This window comes from Gracilinanus agilis, chromosome 2, assembly GCF_016433145.1.
Source record: "Gracilinanus agilis isolate LMUSP501 chromosome 2, AgileGrace, whole genome shotgun sequence".
Taxonomy (NCBI): Eukaryota; Metazoa; Chordata; class Mammalia; order Didelphimorphia; family Didelphidae; genus Gracilinanus; species Gracilinanus agilis.
In genome coordinates, this window is record NC_058131.1 from 354,457,427 (window position 1) to 354,478,496 (window position 21,070).

A 21,070-nucleotide genomic window follows, 5' to 3' on the forward strand; every position below is an offset into this window, starting at 1 on the left:
CGTCGGAGAAAACAAAGAGTCGCCGGAAGAAGCCCGGCGGGGGGGCGGGGGTGAGGGGTGAGGGGAGGGCGGTAGACATTGTTCCGCAGGGCGGGGGTTCTTAAAGGGGCCGAGCTGCGCCCCCAGCCTCGCTCCGCTCTCGGGCCGGATCCAGCCGTCCAGGCTCGGGAACAAAGGGAAGCGGCCCCGGGGCTGCAGCCGTGAGGCTGAACGGCCGCTTCGCCTCACCTCGCTTGGCCTCTCTGTTCCGCAGGTGAGTGAGCTCACCCACTCCCCTCCCTCCATTTATTGCCCCTTTCCTCCCAGCCTCTGGAGCTCCAGCCCCCTAGAGCCCTTGCCCTGGGGCAGGATGGGGCACAGTGGCTTGGCCTTTTAGGGGTTAATTCCAGATGCGCGGTGGGTCGCGGGGGGAGGGGTGTAAGGCCGGAGAGTCAAAGTTGGTCCCATCCTGGGGGGGGAGAAGGAAGGAAATTCCCACTTCATCCTCTCCCTTCCTCCCTTCACCGTTGACCCTGGTAGAAGTGAGGCCAGGCAGGGAAGCCGTGGCCACCCAGACTTCTGGAGCTGGGCACAGAGGGAGTATTGGGAGGCGTTCTCCCCTTTCCCCTTTGGCCCCCTCCCCCCTGTTCTGTGAGGAAATGTAACCGTCCGGAGCGCAGCAGCCGCCGCCTCCCGCTCCTTTGTTTGTTGCTTTTGTTTGACGCCGAGCACATGGTCTTAGAGCCGCGGCTCTTAAAGCCACAGCTCCCTCTGCCCGAGCCCCGACCCCCAGGGCGCCTTCGAAACCCCCTTCTGCTCCCCGCCCCAGAGCGCCCGGCTCTGCCCAGACCTTAGCACAAAGGCCTAGGCACCAGGAGAGCTTGATGTAGGCTGGTGAGAGCCGCCTCCCCCGGGAAGGCGGTTTGGATTGCCACCATCTCCCCCACCCCCATCTGTGTCACAGAAGCCCGGTGGGGGGGCGGGGGGAGGATCGGGAGGAGGTCGTTAATATCTGAGAATTAGAAGGGCTGACTTTGGAAGGAGATTGAGAAGTAGGGATGTCCTGCCTGACTCTACCCTCTCCTGCTTTGAACACGAGTCCAGTTTCTGATTCGGTAGAAGGAGCATTGGATTGGGGGAGTCACGACCTGTATTCCAGCTCCACCCAGCCTCTAACTTGCTGTGTGACTTTAGGCAAGTTCCTTTCCCTCTCTTGTTCTGTTTTCTCTTTTGAAATATGAGAATAGTGTTTGCACTATTTACTCCATCCTCCTAATCTAAGGGAAAGTATTGTGTGATCCTTGAAGGGTTGGATAAATGGGCGTTATTTTCTTGACAACTTTGGCAGAGTTGGTGTGTGGATTCACTGTCATAATCTAAAATCCTGGTAGAACTGGAAGAACTCCTAACAAGATCATAATAATCCTCTTCTGTAGACTCCACTTTGTGGACTCTATAACCAGTATGGATAGGCCTTGATAGATGTCTTTAAATATTTGCCCCGAGGTCAGAACTAGAATGGTTTGGGAAGAAGCAGATTAATACTAAATTAAAAGCACTTGGAATCAGTCATCTGGTAGAACCAGGGCCTCCTTAGAAGTGTTGATTTAGAGGCTAGATGATCCCTAGGGAATGTTGGGCAGGAGATTTCTGTTCAGCCCACATTTGGATTAAATATCCCAAAGTTCTTCCAGATCTGAAATTCTATGTATCTGTAACAGGGATACTTAGCTTCCTTTTTCTTGAACCTGTAGTGAATACCCCCCAAATGGCAGAGGTGGAAGGGATTTCAAAGCTCATCAGTAATCAGGAACCCTCTGGTTTTATGTTGAGGAAGCTGAGACCAGGAAGGGTGTCACACTTAGTGACTGCCAGAGCTGGAAGTTCAATCCAGGTCTACTGAATTAAAAAGCCTGGTAAGAAGAGTGAGTATTATGAGGTCCTATCTTATAGAGAAGGTTTGGTGAGTGTTTGAATGCCCAGATAAAGAAGGGCATCAGTGCCAGACCCTTGGCTAAAACATGAGTGGTTAGACTCAGAGACTTCAGTGTCATACATATGGTAGACATTCATGCTTGTGACTGACTCTCATTCATGGGTCCTTGGTCCCCATCGTAGTTGCCAACGGGATCCAGGGGATTGAGAAGACTACAATAGTTCTTCCAAAGGGTCCAGTCAGCTGCTCAGTCACTTCAATAAAGTACATGGACTGAGTTTTTTTATACTGCCCTGAATGGAAACTCTGACAACTTGCTTTTGGGAATAGTATTGAGGGTCACCAGCCCCAGATCTGACACTTATCAACTATGTAATAAAACTATATACTTAAGCAAATCATTTCCCAGTTTCCTCATCTTCAAAAAGATGACTTCCAACATCTTTCATATTCCGAGGAATCAGGAGACAGGGGATCTAATCTCTGCCACCACCCCTTTCTGTTACTTTGGCCTCAGTTCCTATACCTGTACAATGAGAATAGCAAATGTCCCCATCTTTTGTTGTGAGAATCAAAGGAAAAAATGAAAACTCTCTGGGATGTTATTAGTTATTACCCATGGGAAGGCCTGGCAGGATCTCTCTAGAACCAGAGGATAAGGTCATAGGTCTAGAGCAAAAAAAAAAAACTGACCTCAAAGGCCATCTAGCCAAGCCCCCTCATTTTACAGATGAGGAAACTGAGGCCCAAAGAGGTCAAGTGATTTGCCCAAGGTCACACATGTAGTAAACACCAGAACTGGGAATTAAACCCAAATACACTGACCCCAGAGCTAGTCTGCTCTTTTTCTACTGACTTGCTTGATTCTTTCTGTATTGCCTTCTAGTATGCTTAAACATTCAGACAAGCCCATACCTTGACCCTCTTGTTACTTTTAGACTAGGTTGGACTCAAATGAACAGTCTGTCTTTTCTGTCCTGGTAGGGACAGCTTATGAGTCTCATGAAGATGGCTTTTGTCTTTGGGTTTTCGGACTCTGTCCCATTTTCTTGAATTTAAAGAATGAGAAGGTTTAGGCCCAGAATGGAAAAGTGGCTTTCTTGTTGTTCCTCAGTTGCAACATTCATCTTCCTATTCCAAGCATTCTTGTGTCTGACCTCCATTCCTGGAATACTCTCCCTTCTCATCACCTCCTGGCTTCCCTGACTTTCATCAAATCTCATCTAAAGTTTCACTTTCTGCAAAGAGTCTTTCCCAGTCTTCCTTAATCTTGATTAATCTGAATTTCTCTCTGAATCTACCCCCAATTTACATAGAGATTTATCATTTGTACATAGTTATTTGCACGTCATTCTCTCCTCCCCCTGCCCCACTCCATTAAATTGTAAGCTCCCTCAGGGCTGAGACTTTTGGCTTTCCTTTGTATTCCTATCCCTTAGCCCCAAGCCTGCCACATAGTAGGCACTTAATAAATGTCTTGTAACTCATGGACTGATTTTTCCAGTGTCACCCAGTGAGGCAGCACAGTTTGGCAAAGAAAGCCCTATATTTGAAGTCAGAAGACCTGGCTTTGCTGCTGTGTGACCCTGGACTGGACGATTCCCTTCCATGCTCTGGGCTTTTAGTTTCCTCTTCTGCAGAAAGAGAGGGTTGGCCTCCCTGATCTTTCAAGGCCTTTCTCCCTCTGCTGATATGTGAGTCAGGGGCAGAGCCGGGACTAGCTGGGAGTCTAACTCCTAGGCCAAGGCTTTTCCCTCCAAGGCCAGCCACAAGGAGAGGTGTGGGAGACAGAGGAAGAAAAATAATTGGCTAAAACAGCATTCTCTTATTATCTGTGGATTTCTTTCCTCTGAGCTCTCTTCCCTCCTCCAGCCTGGTTGCCATGGGGTGAAGGTTGGTTGAGTGTGAATAAAAAGCAAAGAGGATTTAGAAATAGACATATTAGTCCTGGCTCCTGTTTCTGTCGAATTTTACAAAGTGTTTTCATCACAGCAACTCTGAGTTTAGTGGTAGAGAAAGGATTATTCTCCATATGACAGAGAAGGAAGATGAGGTTCAGAAAAAAAGAGGTATTTAGCCAGTCAGCTACCATTTATTAAGCACCTACTATGTGTCACACATTGAGGGCACAAAGAAAGGCAAAAAACAGTCCAGTCTTTTTTTTTTTTTTTTTTTTTAACCCATACCTTCTGTCTTAGAATCCATACTGAGTTTTGGCTTCAAGGCAGAAGAGGGGTAAGGGCTAGGCAAAGGGGGTTGACTTGCCAAAGGTCACACAACTAGGAAGAGCCTGTGGCCAAATTTGAACCCAGGACCTCCCCAATCTAGGCCTGGCTCTTTATCCACCAAGCTACCTCTCTGCTCCTACCCACCCGCTTCCTTGCTGCCAGTCTTAAGGACTTTACAGTCTTATAGGGGAGACACAATATTCATCAACAACAATATGGAGGAACAAGATAGAGACTGGATAAATTGAAGGGGGTCTCAGAAGGCAGGCAGGCACTAGGATTTAGTTTCCTAGTCATTGTCACACTGCTACGAGTTAGAACTCCAGTCTCAGTTTTTTGCCTTCAGGTGGCTTCTTCCTCCACTAAACTTGGCTCAGGCCCTACCGATCCTCAGTTCTCTGTGGCTCCCAGCCTCCACCTTTTTGCCCCACTCCCGAGCTCCTGAGGAAGTTCCCAATCTGTTCCCTGCTTCAAAACAAATCCATGTTCTTTAATCTCCTGGCCACAGCTGCTACATAGTAGCTGATTGGCTCTCTTGCTCTCTGCAGTGGGCACGCTGGGTCATTTCTTCCCTTCTCAAGGCCACCCTAACATTTTCAGAAGATAACTGTTACCTCTGGCTTCACTGAAAAAATCTGCACCATTATACTTGGATCTTTCTCCTCTCTTTAACTCCCTACCTCAGAATAATTATAACTAACTTTTCTATTTCCCTTACTATGCCCCAGGCACTGTGCTAAGCTCTTTACATTTCATTTGATCCTCACAACCCCCCCACCCCCACCCCAGGTGCTATTATTACCCCTGTTTTAGAGATAAGGGAACTGGCATATTAGTTTAATGACTTACCCAGGGACACACTGCTAGGAGGTACCTGAGGTTAGATTTGAACTCATGTTTTCCTGACTCCTAGCCTTTCATCCACTATGCCTCCTACCCTAGAACCCCACTATATCTTAACCCGAGCCCCTTCCTTTTTTGCTTTGGGTCTGAGAAATAATAGTTCACTCTAAGGTTACAAACTAACTTTGCTACAGTCTCAGGCCTTACAGTGTGAAGCCTGCCCCTTGGTCGTCCCTTCCCACTCTTTATCAGTTTCTCCTGCCCGCTACTGTACAATCATGGCACTTCTACCCTAGTGTTAAAAATAAAATAAAATAAAAACTTTCTTCCTTTGAGCCTGCTATCTCCTCTGCTATTGTCCTATATTCTCTTTTGCTGTTAAACTCTTAAAGCAGTCACTGCTCCTCACTAGCCACTCTTTCAACTTCAACCCTCTTGGCCTCCACTTAGAAAGGCTTTTCACTGGATTTAGCCATTCTCTATCTTCATGTTCCTTGACCCTTCTGACCACCCTCCTCCTGGCTTCTGTCCTCCCTTGGTTTCTGTAACGCTGCTTATCCTCACTATTGAGCCATTCCTTCTTAGACTCTTCTGAGTTTATCTTCTCTCACTCCCCACTAAATGGTTGTGGCTGAATGAACAACTAAACCCAAGCCCCTGAGAGTCTTGCCTTCAAGAACTCAGAGTTGGTAGATGGAGCCCGGACCTTAGAGGCAGGAGACAGGGTTCTGCCACTGCCTCACAGATCGTCAGAACCGAAGGCACCGCTGGGATCACTGAGCCCCAACAGCCATGTTCATTTAAATTCAGCAAACATTTATTTTATAGATGAGGCTCCAGAGAGGTCCAGAGAAAAGGCACTTGCCCACGCCTCACAGCGAAGAAGGGCTGGGACATTAACCCCAGGGCTTCTGACTCGAGTCTAGCATGTTTTCTACTGCTGGTGCGTGGCCAATTTGTGGGCCTTCAAGTTTAGGGAGCAATGGCAGCAATTGCAGGGGTGAGGAAGTCCCTGGGGACATGGGATTCGGGTTCCATTTGACATTGGTGAGACATTGGCATCTGAAGCCCCTGGTTCCAAGTATGCAGGCAACTCACTTTAAAGGAATTTTTGTTATTGTATTTTTTCCCAAGTTACATGTAGACACATTTTTTAACATTTGTTTTCTGAATTTTTGGATCCAAACTCTCCTCCCTCCTCTGTTTCCTCCCTAAGAAGGGCAGAAATCTGATATAGGTTATACCTGTGCCATCATGTAATACACATTTCCATATTCATCATGTTGTGCAAGAAGACATGTATCACACTTACAAGAAGGAACTCATGAGGGAAATTAAGCAGAAAACAGCCTGCTTCGGTCTACATTCAGACTTCATCAGTTCCTTTGGTGGTAATGATGGCATTCTTCATCATGGGGCCCTTGGAGTTGGCTTGGATCCTTGAATTGGTTAGAATAGTTAAGGCCTTCACAGTAGCCAACTGACTTTTAACCAGTCACTTAGAAAACTGTCTTCTTTCCGATTACGTGACCCCGACTCATAGTTCAGACTCTCCTGGCCTCTCACCAGGTCTGTCCGTCGCAGTAATTGGTCTTGGTACCTGTGGTTTCTTCCCCTCTCCAATCCATCTTTCCTACAGCAGGCAATTTTATCATTCCTGAAATAGAGATCTGACCATCTCCTGCCCCCGCCCAAAAAACTCCAGTGATTTCCCTACCTATTTATTCCCTCTGGGATCAAATACAAATTCATTCTTTTGGCATTTGGGGCCTGATAGTCTCATGGACTCGACTCTAGCCAAAATGGCCTTTTTCGGTTCCTCTCATCCCTCATTCCATCTCCCATCTGTTTCCTCATACCTGGAGCCACTCCCTCCTCTTCTGCCTCTTAAAACCCGGAGGTTCTTTCCAGGCTCACCATTTTTTTTTTTTTTTCATTCTCAGTTACTAGCCCCTCCTCCCACAAAAGTATTTTGTATTTACTTTTTATTTACTCATCCATGTACATACTGTTTGATCCCCAGAAAATGTAAGCGCTGAGGACAAGGGCTATTTTGGTTTTGTCTTTGTGTGTCCCTGGCATATAGCCTAGTGGCTGGCATATGGCAAATGTTTAATAAATACATGCCTGTTGCTTCTTGAATGAAGACAAGTTAAAAGACAGGTTCTACGACCCTTTTCTGGGAGGAAATGCTCCCCTAGTGGTGCAAAAAAGGAGTAGCTCCTGTGAAAAGAAAACTGGCTTGGGAGTTTGGAGATCAGGGTTCAAGTACTCCAATGAGACTGGCAAAGGATTATACTAGAAGATTCCCAAGGACCCTTCCAGGCCTGGCAATCAAACCCAACTCACAAACATAAACACACACTTGGGGTTCCAAGGTGGAAAGGAAAGAGGTATGGCCCCTCCACCTCTGCAGCTAAGTGGAACAGGCTGCCCTAGCCTTATGCCTGAAAGAGCGAGCAGTAGCTTCTAGGGCTTCTCATTAAAGGTTATTAACTCAGTGGCCATCTGCCAGTTTCTTAGTCCAACATCTACCTCCCAAGGCAGCCATCCAGCTTGAGATACCTCTAATGGCTAGGACAGGTTATATGGGCCCCAGAGATTCGCTCAAAGGAGCCCTTAGGAGCTGGGCTCCTGGGCCACCCTGACAACCCCTCCCACCCAGGAGTCTAGACTCCTGTTGCTGATGGGGAGGCTGCTGAGGTAGACACATTTCTTCAGTGCCCCCAGATGACTTAAGGCTTCCCTCTGCCACCTTCTCCCTTCACCTCACTCTTCTAGGGTTGGATTGAAACTTAGGGTGAAGCCGTTTGTGTTTCTAGCCAGGGGCACCTGTGTCAGTGAGAGGAGAGGGGAATTAGGAGAACCAAAGCATGCCCAAGCTCTGAGTCTGCCAACTGCTTACCTAGGGCAAAGCAAAATGGCCGTGAATTTGCCCTAAAAAAGGGGGTGGTAGAATGAAATATGAAAAGAGCACCGAAGTTAGCCTGGATCTGACACTTACTTAACCGCACTGGGATTCAGGCTCCTTCATCTGCAAAATGAGGACTCTGGGCTAGATTAAAGGTGGCAAACTCTGCATGGCATCGACAGTCCAACCAGATTAAAATATGATTAGGAAATATTTAGCAAAAGAAAATTCAATAAAATTGAGTGATATTACATTTTAAAACCAAGTCACCGTGAAGCCACTCGAGATTCTTCTGTTACAGATGAGCATTCTACATCACTGCCCTAAGCCAGAGCCAGCAACTACAGCACCTTCCAGGTCAGCCTTCAACTTTGGAAACAAACCTTGGAAACTATTAAGGCCTAAGGCTAACATGGACTATTCCCACCCTGTTGAGGAGGAGGGGTCACTCATCTTACCTCCTCAACCCAGACCTTTGCTTGTTGTTCTGACATTTTCAGTCAGGTCCGGGCCCATTCTTGGCAAAGATACTGGAGTGGTTTGCCATTTCTTTCTCCAGCTCAATTGACAGAAGAGAAAACTGAGGCAAACAGGGTGAAGCGACTTGCCCAGGGTCACACAACTTAGTAAGTGTCTGAGGCCAGATTCGAACTCAGGAAAATGAATCTTCCTGACTCCAGGTCTGGTGCTCTATCCACCGAGTCATCCCACCTACCTCAGACCCTACTCATCTGTTTATACACAAGTGCCAGGGATGATTGTCAAGGTTGTGTTATCAAATTTAAATAGAAAAAGATCCCATTGTGTTGTATTACGTTTTTATTTATTTTGTTTAACTTCTCACAATTACATTAAAAAAAATTTTTTTTTAATCCTTACCTGCTGTCTTAGAATGAATACTAGGTATTGGTTCTAAGGCACAAGAGCAGTAAGTCCTAGGATATTGGGATTAAGCGACTTTCTCAAGGTCACATGGTTAGGAAGTGTCTGAGATCACATTTGAACCCAGAACCTCCCATCTTTAGGCCCAGTTCTCAATCCACTGAGACACCTAGCTGCCCTCTTCCCCCAAAAATTACATTTCGGTTTCACTGGAAGGGAGTTGGACACCTCTGGTGTAGATGATCTCTAAGATACCTTCTGGACTTCATCTCTCAGATCCTCTAACAGAGTCAGGTTGGCTGGCTTCAAGACAGTACCTCAGCATTTCCCATTTCTCCCAGTATTAAGGCACAAATAGACTCTCTCTCTCTCTCTCTCTCTCTCTCTCTCTCTCTCTCTCTCTCTCTCTCTCTCTCTCTCTTTTTAAAAAATATTTATACTTTATACTCTTTCTCTTTCTCTCCCTCTCCCTCTCCCTCTCCCTCTCCCTTTCTCTCTCCCTCTCTCTTAACAGTCAGCTTGTCCTTAAGGTCAAGAATCCCACTTGTGGGCCTGTATGATAGGAAAGGGAAGAGTGGCTAGTCACTTCTGCTCTGCTTCTCTAAACCCAGAAGACTCTTCCAGCCAGCCATAGCATCTATGGTGCCCCATTCTTTATCATTTGAAGGTTTACAAAGTGCTTTTCTCCCAGTGACCCAGCTAGTAAGTATAAAGTCTTGGACTCAGAATCTCCTGACTCTTAAGCCTAAGGCACAAAACTCAAAAACATCAGAGTTTAGGGAGGCCTGAAAGACCAAGTAAAAACCTCTTCATTTGATGGAAGGAAGAAATAGGCTCTGGAGAAGTAGTCTGCACATTTTAGAAAATGAATGTTTAAATTTGTTATTACATGTAATTGGAAAAAATAAAGTATAAATATTTTTTTAAAAAAAGGAAAGAGGAGTGACTTGTAAGTCACACAGTGCCAGGCCTGAGCTAGAACTTGAACTCAGAGTTCTAGATTGTTAGACCACTGCTGCTTCTACTCTCCCATTCTGCTCTCTCATGCAGAGACCTCTGGGAAGCCAGGTAGGTGAATTCTCTGGGGTGAGGAAACAAGGGAAAGCAGGAGAGTCTTTGGAATAGAGCCTTTCTGGCTTCCCCACAGCACACCCAAGCCCAGAGCAGACTCAGGAAAAAAGACAGCACAGCCAAAGAACTGGTCATAGACCTGGGAGGTCCTTCCTTTATACAAAGGAAATCTGGATTTATAATCTGCCCAAGTTGACACAGCAAGTCAGGGAAAGGGTGAGAATTCCAACCCATGTCACCCATTTCCAAGCCCAGGGCTCACTGGTTGACTTGAGGGCCCATTACGATGAAGAACCCTTGAGGCAGTGCTGGGGCTAATGACCCTCAAGACTCCTCCCAAAACCAAGTTGTCAGGGTTTCCATCCAGAGCAGAATAAGAAAATTCAGTCCATATAAGACCATCTGCCAAGACCCATGACTCCAGGAACGACGGCACCTGTCCTCTCCCACCAACTGTCACCTTCTCCCATTCCCATCTTCTTTGGTCCTCCCATTTTATAAAGAAGGAGACTGAAGTCTCAAAGACTAGTCTGGGGTTTAGTGTCATAGAATGTCAGAACTGCAAGGGCCCTGAAGAGAACATCTAGTCCAATGCCCGCCTCTTACAATAAGGAAATCTTACATGGACATGGAAGTCTGGTTGCAAATGGGCCCTCTTGGAGCACAGGCCTGAACCTCTCGCCAACTCAGGGGAGAGCAGGGGAGGCCTTCAGAGCTTGGTTTCTGGGTAGCCAGGATATACCAGAAACAGAGATTCCCAAGCAGCCTCTCTACCCCTGCACTATAATGTGTTTTTAGTGAATTTAATATTGATGAAGCAACCCACTATGTGCCAAGCAGGCTCATGCTGGGGAATATAAAGAAAAGTGGAATTGATCCCACTCTGAAGCCATTTCTACTGGCAGACAACATGCATACAAACAAGTTAAATAAGAGCTTGGAACCAAAGAGGAAGTCATTCTGGTGGGGTAAGGGAGCCTCATCTTAACAGGAGGTCTTAGGGGTGCAAAGAAAGCAATTCTAGTTCCTTCTGTTTGATGTTTTAATTTCTATGAACTTGTACAAATCTCTTTCCCTACCGGAATCTTAGTGTCCCCAAAAAGCTACTGTGAGACTTTCAGAGAACTTGGATTTGGATCACAACTTTGCTACTTAGGAGCTTCATAACCCTGGGCAAGTCACTCACTTCCTCCTCTGGATTTGATTTCCCCCTTCCTTTTTTTTTTCTTTTTTTCTTTTTTTTAAAATAACCCTCACCTTCCATCTTAGAATCAATACTATGTATTGGTTCCAAGGCAAAAGAGCACTAAGGGCTAGGCAATAGGGGTTAAGTGACTTGCCCAGAGTCACACAGCTAGGAAGTGTCTGAGGCCAAATTTGAACCCAGGACCTCCCATCTCTAAGCCTGGCTCTCAATCTACTGAGCTATCCAGCTGTCCCCTTGATTTCCCCTTTTGAAAAAAAGAAGGCCTATGGACTAGATGATTCCCCAGGGTCTCTTTTCCCTCTGGGTCTTATAATCTTAAAGCAGTATATCAATCAAGAGGACTCAGTGAATGTGCTGATGAGAATGGAGGAGGACCCAAGGGCTCTTTTGCTGTTTCCCCCCTGGAAGAATGGTAATGACCCCCTATTTCTGTAATATTTTATGGTTTCCAAAGTGCTTGCATCATTCCAGGCTTGTGAGGTAGATCCTGCAAGTGTTATTATCTCCATTTTACAAAGAACCTAAGGTTCAAGGGATAGTGAGTTGCCCAAAGTCGTGTAGTTAGACAGCACCAGAGCTAGGATTTGAAACTAGGCCTCCTGGCTCTGGCCCTCCTTGTGGGCTCTTATGATTTCTGACCAAGAAGCATCCCGGGAAGGCTCCTCCCTGTCTGTGTGGTCTCCGTTGCCAGGCCTGGGCTCCACCTCATTGCTCTCCTTTCTTCCTTGTAGATCTGGCCCTTCCCTCTGCCCCACTACTGAGGTCCAGCTCTTTCTCCCACCTTCCCGACGTCACCAATGCGACCATGGGAACTGGTAGTGAATAGGCGGCCACCCTCAGCCCCCTTCAACCAGCGCCGACTCTCCGGGGGACCTTGCAGTACCCCAGCACACCTCAGGCGAAGGTAAGAGCCCTGATCCTTCTTGCCCCAGAAAGAGGAGAGCGAGACCTTCCCAATCCGTGCATGGCACTGGTGACCCCAGAGAGGGGACACAGGGGAGTGGTCACATCACTGAATTGGGAGTCAGAAGGCCCAGGTTCAGATCCTAGTTCTTATACTTTTGTGACCCTGGGCAAGTCCCTAATCTCTTGGGGCCTTAGATGCCCTCCAAAGTATATTCCTGCTCTGCATTCCCTAAAGTAGGAGCGAGACACCTGGGCCTGACTCCCAGCTCTGCCCCTGATGCACTTTGTGGCCTTTGAGAAGTCACAGCCCTGCTCAGGGCCTACTTTCTCTAAGCCATGAATCTTTAAGTTTCCTTCCAACTCTCAATTCTGTGCATCTAGAAGGTCCCCTCAGTGGGGTCAGTGACCTCGGTTATCCCTCTTACCCTGAGTTTACTTTAAAAAGAGGTAGAATCTCTGAGAACTGGGCAGTCAGAAGGCACCAGCCCATGCTCCCATAGGAGGGGGACCTTAGGAGTCATGGGGAAGAAAGCAGTCTCCAGCTTGCCTTAGCCAATATCGCCATCCCCCTGTCCCGGGCATCCCCCCCAGAGATGAGGTGGTCCTAGCCGGGCCTCCTCTCTGTGATGCAGCCCCCCTGCCCGGCGCCAGTGGGGACAACGAGACCACCCTTTGCCCAGCTTCCTCACCCAGGATGAAAGCTTCCTGTCGACGGCATTCCCCCCCCAGCTGCAGCCTCAGCACCTCCCCATAGAGGAGCCTCGCGCCTTTGCCCTCGCCGGCACATCACCCCGAATGCTCCACCCGGCTGCCCAGCAGACCCCATTCATGGTTGATCTCCACGAGCAGGTAGGCTAGATCAGGGGGTGGGGAGGAAGGTCCCCAGTGTCCCGAGCCCCTGAGAGGAGAGGAGAGCATCTCCGACCTCAGACCCCGGCATCTCCAGGGAGGGCAGTCCAGGGGAAAAGGAGAACTGGCCGACCCTGTGTGCTTGTGGGGCAAGCCAGCCTCGGGCTCCTCAGCCATAAGATGAAGCGGCCAGCCTGGGGCCTGGTATCCTGAGGGCTGCCTCTTGTTGTCTTCCTTTCTCAGGTGCACCAGGGGGCTGTCCCTCTGTCCTACACAGTCACCACGGTAACGACCCAAGGCTTCCCCCTCCACACGGGCCAGCACATCCCTGGGTGCAACACGCAGCAGCTCCCAGCATGCTCCGTGATGTTCAGCGGGCAGCATTACCCCCTCTGCTGCCTCCCACCCCCTGTGAGTAAATGTGGCTGTGATTCCAGCCTGAGGGACCAGTGCCCTTGGTGGGGGGAGGGAAGAGAACAGAAATTGCCCGGGACGGAGTTGAAGTGGGAGAGCTGGGCCGTGGCTGTGTAGGATATGACCTTGGTATTCCCTGCTCCTGCCCAGGCCATCTCGCTGGGACTCCCCAAGTCTGACTAAGGCATGGGCTTTGTGGGAAGGAGGGGAGCTGAATTCCATTAGAGAAAGAGGCTCAGCTTAGATGGGGTCTGCCATAGAATCATCACCCTTGATACTTATTACTAAATGACCTTTGCAAGACAGTTTCAACTTAAGGAAGAGCTTCCTAAGAATCAGAATTATACAGAAGGAGAATGGGCACTCTCGGGAGGCAGTAGGTTCCCCCTAATTAATCAGCGAGCATTGATTGAGCACCTGCCATTTGCCAGACACCATGCAAGGGCGCTGGGGATACAAAAAACACAAGTTACCCTCAAGAAATATATATTCTGCTGGGAGTAGTGTGCATGCGTATGTGCGTGTGTGTGTGTGTGTGTGTGTGTGTGTGTGTGTGTGTGTGTGTGTGCGCGCACGCGCGCGCCCACAAGTGTGGGGGAGGAGGCCGCACAGCTGAGGGGACCAGCAAAGGTCTCCTACTGAAAGTGGCATCTGAGTGGAGTCTTGAAAGGAAGCCAGGAGTTCTAAGAGGTCGGAATCAAGAACCTTCCAGCACGAGGGACAAACGAGTGCAAAGACAGACAGGGCCCGAGTGTGAGAAGCAGCGAGTAAGCCAGTAGGGTTGGCCTTGGTCAAGATATGCTGGAGTGGGGAGGAAAGCACCAAGTTATAAGTTAAATACTGAACAGGGAGCCACTGAAGCTCACTGAGCAAGGATAGGGGTGAGGTGTCATGTGGGCACACCTGCCTTTAAGAAGATCACTGGTGGGTGTGAGAGGGACTGTGAGGTAGAAAGGAGAAGAGGAAACAATTGTCCTGGTGAGGGTCAGTTAAGGCTGACTGGGGTGATGGCTGTGGGAATGGAGAGAAGGGAACATAGGCAAGGGATGGTTCTCGTTCAAAATGACCAATAGACATGCCATTCATGAGGCAGGACTTGAGTTCAAGAGGGAGACTGAGGCTGAAAAAATAGATCTGGGAATTATCTGCATAAAGATGATCATTATTGAACTCATGTATGCTGAAGAAATCATCAAGTGATATAGTCTAGAGAGAGGAGGAAAGGGCCCAGAAGAGAGCCCTGGGGGATATCCACAGTGAGGCAGCAGGGTCAGAGGCTGCAGAGAGGACAAGAAGGATGAGGATTGAGAAGGAAGAGACCGGTAAATCTGGTAGTTAGGAGATCATTCACTGACGGCTGGACAGAGCAGCCTGAGCCAGAGGAGAGGGTATAGAGCTCTGTGGGTAAGAGATGGCTTTGCCAGAGTACAGATGAGAAGAAGAGAGAAGCCATGTGTGGAGGCTATAGAGATTTGCCCTGCTCAGGTAGGAGCTGGACCAAATGCTCCTTCACCCCCACCCCCAGGTCCCTTCATCTCTGAGATTCTTTGGTTCTCTGACATCTGCACATTGCTTTGATTATTAAATCGTGTCTTTTCTGGCCCCCTGGAGTCTTCCTGGGGAACAAGGCACTCAGAAAGGGGGCTTCAGAATCAAACCTGCCCAGGTAGTCCTTGGGGGGTCCTAACATTTGCTAAATCATTAGATTTCAAACCAAAGATCCTGGATTCAAATCTCATCTCTACTACTTTCAGTATGACCTTGGTGAAATGATTTTCCCTTTGAGCCTCAAGTTTCTCATGAACAAAGGAAAAAGCATTAATTAAACGATTACTTGTGCTAAGCACTGAGGATATTAGAAAATTGAGACATGCCCTATGCTCAGGAAGTTTTCAGTGTAAGAAGGGGAGATATGCATTAGAGTTCAGCGTCAGGGCAGATGGAAACACTAAGTAATCCTCAGAGTGGTGCGTAGCAGCAAGGTGTATAGTAATGCATCATCTTGAATGTAATTTCCATTGATAAAGCCATGTGTTTCTGATGTTGTGAATCATTTGTACCTTTGGTAAAAACATGAGGGGGTTAAAGTAAACAGTCTCTCAGATCTTCTCCAGCTCTAAATCCTGTAATACAAACCCTCTCCCCATCCCTGTTGTGTGCCCCCTGACCATCCCAGCCTGGGATGGAGCCCTGAGAAGGGGGCCCCTGCCCTCACAGAGCCCAGGCATCTCTCCATCCATCTTTTTCTCTTGTAGTTGATCCAGGCGTGTGCCATGCAACAGCTCCCCGTTTCCTACCAGGCGTTCCCCCCCCTCATCTCCAGTGACCATTATATCCTGCACCCACCACCACCAGGGCCACCCCACCAGGCTACCCACATGGCACCACTGGGCCAGTTTGTCCCCCTCCAACCTCAGCACCCTCGAATGGTGAGTGTGGGCAGGGGAGGGATGCAATTGCTTTGCCTGTAGTCTAAAACAAGGGATCAAAGCCAGTTCCTGGCTTGGGAGCCCAGACTTGTAGTTCTCTGCCCCTCCAGAAGCCTACAGTATCTATCTCCCCACTTTTCTGTTTTCACTTTAATTGGGGACCTTATCTTTGTCCCCTTCTCCCACTATCTCATCCACACCCACTCTTGGTTTCTCTCCAGCCCTTGCAGAGGATAGACAATGACGTGGACCTTCGAGGGGAGCAGCACCCCATTGGGGGCTTCACATACCCTGCCTCCCACCACACCCCAGCCCTCTCCCCCTCTGTCCCCTTGCATTACCTCCCTCATGAGCCCCTGCACCAGGAACTGCCATTTGGCGTGGTGAGTAAGAGGAGGCTAGGGGGAAGAATGGCGCTGGCCCAGGTGGGAGGTCCCCTCCCTAGTAGTCTCTAGTAACTTGGTCCCTGTTTTGCAGCCATACCCTCATATGATGCCCCGGAGGCTAAGCACCCAGAGATACCGACTGCAACAGCCTCTACCCCCACCGCCGCCACCGCCACCCCCGCCGCCACCCCCACCCCCACCACCAACCTATTACCCCAGCTTCCTGCCATACTTCCTGTAAGTACTCAGCAGTCTCCACTGACCTCTTCAGTATTGGGGACTGAGCCTATTGGGACCATAAAAGCAAAGTTCCCTGACCATCCCCTGAGGCCTGAGGGCCTGACCCTCTGTCCTTCACTAGCCTTCCTCAGCACCTCCTGTCCCTTGATACGTTAAGACCTCAGGCACTCATAAGCCCCTCTCTTCCTAGCTCAATGCTTCCCATGTCCCCAACGGCTGTGGGCCCTACGATCAGCCTGGACCTGGATGTGGATGATGTGGAGATGGAGAATTATGAGGTTGGACCTAGGGCCCTGAATACATGTGGTTTCCATGTGGGGTCAGGGGATGCAGGGGGCTCCCCAAGTCTCCAGGAATGGAAAGGGGAAGCAAAAGGCACCATGCTAGCTCTGCACCTATACCCAGGTCCCCATCTTTCCCTGGTCACCTCTTCTTTCTCTGCTGCACCCCCACAGGCATTACTGAACCTGGCAGAGAGGCTGGGAGAGGCCAAGCCCAGGGGACTCACCAAAGCCGACATAGAACAGCTTCCGTCCTACCGATTCAACCCTGAGAGCCACCAGTCAGAGCAGACGCTGTAAGTGTCCTGACTAGGCTGGGGCTATGGGGAGAAGACAGAGCCCCCATCTTCTCCTTTCTAGGGACGGGCCTAGAAAAGAGAAAAAGAAGAAGGTCTTTTGAGGGCCACAAAAGCAGAGCCTCAACCCTTGTCAGCACAGCAGAGTAGAAAAGAAACCTGGGTGTCTGTGAGCAGGTTACTTACTCAGAAATCCCCCTAGCAGAGCTCCTTAGATCATCCAATATGTACAGTGTAGACAAACCCCTTTGACTACACAATAAAGAATCAGAACTGGTGGGAACTTTAGAATGGAGCATCAGGGCTCTCAAGGGAGAATATGAAGGCCCAGAGAGAAGGGACCTGTCTAAGACAGCTACGTGGTACAGTGGACAGAGCACTGGGACTAGTCAGGATGACCTCGAGTACAAATCCAGCCTCAGATATTTTGAAGTTGTATAAACCTCCAACAAGTCACCTAACCTCTTTCTCAGTTTTTTCAACTATAAAACGGGAATGATAATATTACCTACCTTACAGACTTGTGAAGATCTAATGAGATCATATTTGTAAAGTGCTTAGCACATAGCGGATGCCTAAGAAATGCTTAATTCTTCCCTTCCCTCAAGGTAGCCCAATAAGTAAAGTAGAAGTGCCCTGCCAACACACTGCCACAAAGGACTCTCACTGCAGGGAAGTCCTTCCTCACTCCTCCAGTTTGTCCGGCATATGGCTTGGTTTCCATCCTCAGCTGGAATGAATGCTAGCATTAGGCATGAGCCCATGAGCCTGGAGCTGGGAACGGGCATAGCCATCTAACCCAGGCGCCTTACCTTCCTTGACTACTTGGCTCTGAATTTAGGGTAAACTGGCTCTCTGCTCTCTCCTCTCTCCGGTAGGTGCGTCGTCTGCTTCAGTGACTTCGAGGCCCGGCAGCTTCTCCGAGTCCTCCCCTGTAACCATGAGTTCCATGCCAAGTGTGTCGACAAGTGGTTAAAGGTGAATATATGGGGCCACACCTTCCTGGGCCTTGGGTTGGCAAGAAGACCCTGGCCACCTTCCCCACCTCTAGTTACTCCCTTGGGAGAGGGAGGTACAAGAGAGCAGAACTTTATCAGACACAGGCTCCTTTGTGGGAGTTTCATACACCCCCACATACACACACTTGTGACCCCCTGGGCCAGTGAGGGGACCTGAGAATGAGCTCATGGTTGATAGCTGGGAAGGATTCTAGAGGCTGCGGGGTTCAAACCCTCATTTTACAGAGGACATTAAAGCTTGTGGAAAGGAAGGGCTACATGGGAGACCTGAGATTAGAACCTCAGGTCCTCTGATTCCAAAGCCAGGGCTCTTCCCACCGCCTCTTGCCAATGGGAAGGAAACATTGACTTTGCAGGCAGACCAGCGCTGTGGAGCAAAAGGAAACTGCCACAGACTGATACCATAGATCAGTCAGCCTACTGATTTTGGCACAGGCAGAGACCATGGAGACAGACGGACACACTCACACACTCTCCCTCTCCCACCCTCTCCTCTCTGTCTCTCTTCTACCCTCTTTCCTTCTCTCTCCCCCTCCATATTTCTCTCTCCTCCCCCCTCCCTCTCTCCTCTCCCTCTGTCTCTCCCTCCCTTCCTCTCTGTTCTTCCCTCTTTCTATGTCTCCCTTCCCCTCTCTCTCTCTCTCTCTGTCTCTCTCTGTCTCTCTCTGTCTCTCTCTCTCTCTCTCTCTCTCTGTCTCTCTCTGTCTCTCTCTGTCTCTGTCTCTCTCTCTCTCTCTCTCTCTCTCTCTGTCTCTCTGTCTCTCTGTCTCTCTGTCTCTCTCTCTCCTCTCCCTTCCTCTCCTCCTTTCTCTTTCTGTCTGTCTGTCTGTATGTCTCTGTCTCTCTCTCATACACCTGCAGCCCTTCACTCCCTAATGGGCTTTCTTGGTCTTTCTCTGCCCCCTTCAGGCAAACAGGACCTGCCCCATCTGCCGGGCAGATGCCTCAGAAGTGCACCGGGAGGCCGAGTGAGCTCGGTCCACAGCCCTGGAGGCCCAGAGGATCTTGGGCACATGGCCCAGGAGTGGGGGAGGGGCCCAAGCTCTGTACCCCCCTCCCTTGTTTCCCCGGAGCCCCTCCTTGGATTGGCTAAGAAGCCGGACAGTGTCAGACCCTGGACTCCCACCCACTCTGGGCCAGGCCAGGCCATAGCCACCTGTTCCCCCAGAGCGGGGTCTGGGCTCTGGCCAGTCCTGCCCTCGAGGAGAAGAGCTGCTACCCACATGTTTACCAGCCTCCAAAGACTCCTCCCACCTCCTCCCACTGCTGCCACTGCCGCCACCGCGGGGCTGCCTCAGTATTTGAAACTCATGGAGTTTCCTGCTCGGGTCTGTCTCATTTTGCCTCTTGTTTCTCTCCCCTCTGCCCCAGTCCTCCCCTCCCTCCCTCAGGGCAGGCCATCCTCAGAGATCTGGAGGCTGCTGCCCCTCCACACCGGCTGGCTTCTCCCTCCCCACTCCACCAGAGGAGCTCCTGGTTTCCTCCCTCCCTTTCTTCCTCCTCCTTGCAAAGAATGCAAGAGAACATGGAGGACCTGGTGGCCAGATGGGGCGCTGGCCGTCCCTCCCCCCAAGCAGGTGTTGGGGTCTGCCCCACAGGGAATAGGGCCCAAGCCGCTGTGGCAGGGTCGATGCCACTGGGTTCCTGTCTGCCCCAATGAACTTTCTTTTGCACTGAAATGGGGTTGATTCTGGCCAGCACCAGCCTGCCTGTCTGCCTAGTTTCTGGGGACCAGAGGGGATAGCTGCAGAAATGTCTCGTGTCTCTCTCGCCCATGGGGCAGGGCAGGGCAGGGCTGGGGCAGCCAGGGGAAGACTTCCCCACTCCCCGCAGCAGCCACAGCTCTGGAGGATTCCCTCCTCCCCCTGTCACGGCCTTGGGTTCGGAAAGGAGAAGTCTGTTCTCAGCCCGTCCTTGCACCTCCCCTGGGCCCTTGGATCGGGGCAGGAAGGCCCTTATGCCTTCTCTTACCCCTAGGGTTACCCAGCTGGGAGGTGGAGGAAGGGAGGAGAAAGGAGGTATAGGAGAGCTGAACACCATCCTCACTCCCTCCCCTTCTCCCCAGTCACTACATTCCAGCCCAGGCCGGCCTCCACAGCCTCCCCCAGCGCCAGGGCAGTAGAGAATCCAGGCTGGCTCTGGAGGCAGCTGGAAAGATTGTCCATCTTGGGGCAACCAACAGACAGCAAAGCGCTAGAGCGGAGGGGAGGCCTTCCCTTCCTCTCAAGGTGAGCCGGGGCATCCCCTTGCCCCAGGAGAATGTGTGCCCTGGGCCCGTCCCCGTCCCGGAATGGGAATGGTGCATGGGGAGGGCCGCCCAGTCCTCCGGAACATGTCATGGGGCTCCCGGCAGGGGCAGGAGGAGAGGAGAGCTGTCCCCCAGCTCCTAGATTTCTCCCTGGCCTTTTTGCATGATGTGTTAAGCAGCAGTTTTTTTCCAAAATCGTGTGTGGGGTGTTTTTTTTTTGTTTGTTTCTCCCCTCCCCATTTTTGTTTCTTTTGGGGTTTAAAACAAAAACCAGGTGTTAGCATTAGCGCAAGGAAGACGAGGAGGAGGCCCTCCCCCTAACCCTGTAACCTGTGTAAATGTTCACCAATAATATGCATGCGTGTGTGCCCAGGCCAGCCTAACCCAGCCCAGCCAACTGTGGGGCAGGCATGGGGCATGGGGCCAGGGCAGGGTGTCTATGCTCAGCCAATAACTGCCATGCATTGTACTGCACATGTCCACAGACGCCTGACCAGGACCCGAAGCCGTTCCAGGCATCTTATCCTCCTGTTCCCCCTCTCTTTACATAGCCAGGGTGGAGAAACTGAGGAGGGAGGTTGGGGAGCTTGCAGGCCCTGGGGAGAGAAGGGTTAGTGATTGAGACGTGAGGCTCACGATGCCCTCCTCCCCCGAGTGATCAGGCCTGTAGCTTCAAGCTTCCCCATGGTCAGGAGAGATGAGCTAGCTCAGCTTCCCTCGGGGGGCGGGGGGAGCCCAACACCCCTCTTCTTGAGGAGGGGGGGAACCTATCCCCATTCTGAGGCAGCAATCTTGTCGCCCTCCTGGCTCAGGGGACCATCTTCGGGGAAGAGGGTGGTGCCTCCAGGGGGCTCCCTTTGATGGGTCCTCCATGGCAGCCAACCCAGACCCTCTCCTCAGCCCCACCTCTTCTCCCCTCCCTCCACTCCCAGCTCCCCAGGACAC

General features: G+C 50.2%; 1 protein-coding gene across 2 annotated transcripts; it reads left to right on the forward strand.

The window, feature by feature from the left end:
* Nucleotides 1–121: 121 nt before the first annotated feature.
* RNF44 (ring finger protein 44) lies at nt 122–20,320 on the forward strand. Of its 2 annotated transcripts, XM_044664425.1 has the most exons (12): nt 122–253; nt 8,199–8,254; nt 11,789–11,961; nt 12,596–12,812; nt 13,056–13,223; nt 15,482–15,655; nt 15,877–16,038; nt 16,133–16,278; nt 16,472–16,559; nt 16,737–16,858; nt 17,737–17,836; nt 18,787–20,320. In XM_044664425.1, exons 3-12 carry the CDS (start codon nt 11,855–11,857, stop codon nt 18,847–18,849), a joined length of 1,347 nt encoding a protein of 448 aa, XP_044520360.1. In that variant the 5' UTR covers nt 122–253; nt 8,199–8,254; nt 11,789–11,854; the 3' UTR covers nt 18,850–20,320. The 2 variants fall into 2 exon arrangements, with proteins under 2 accessions (XP_044520360.1, XP_044520361.1); XM_044664426.1 differs by lacking the exon at nt 8,199–8,254.
* Nucleotides 20,321–21,070: the final 750 nt, after the last annotated feature.

Excerpts from the sequence above, each read along its gene's own strand:
- RNF44 (XM_044664425.1), top strand. The coding sequence starts at position 11,855 with ATGCGACCATGGGAACTGGTAGTGAATAGGCGGCCACCCTCAGCCCCC. Across the intron at positions 15,656-15,876 it reads AACCTCAGCACCCTCGAATG|CCCTTGCAGAGGATAGACAA; the intron begins GTGAGTGTGGGC and ends GTTTCTCTCCAG. Across the intron at positions 16,039-16,132 it reads AGGAACTGCCATTTGGCGTG|CCATACCCTCATATGATGCC; the intron begins GTGAGTAAGAGG and ends CCTGTTTTGCAG.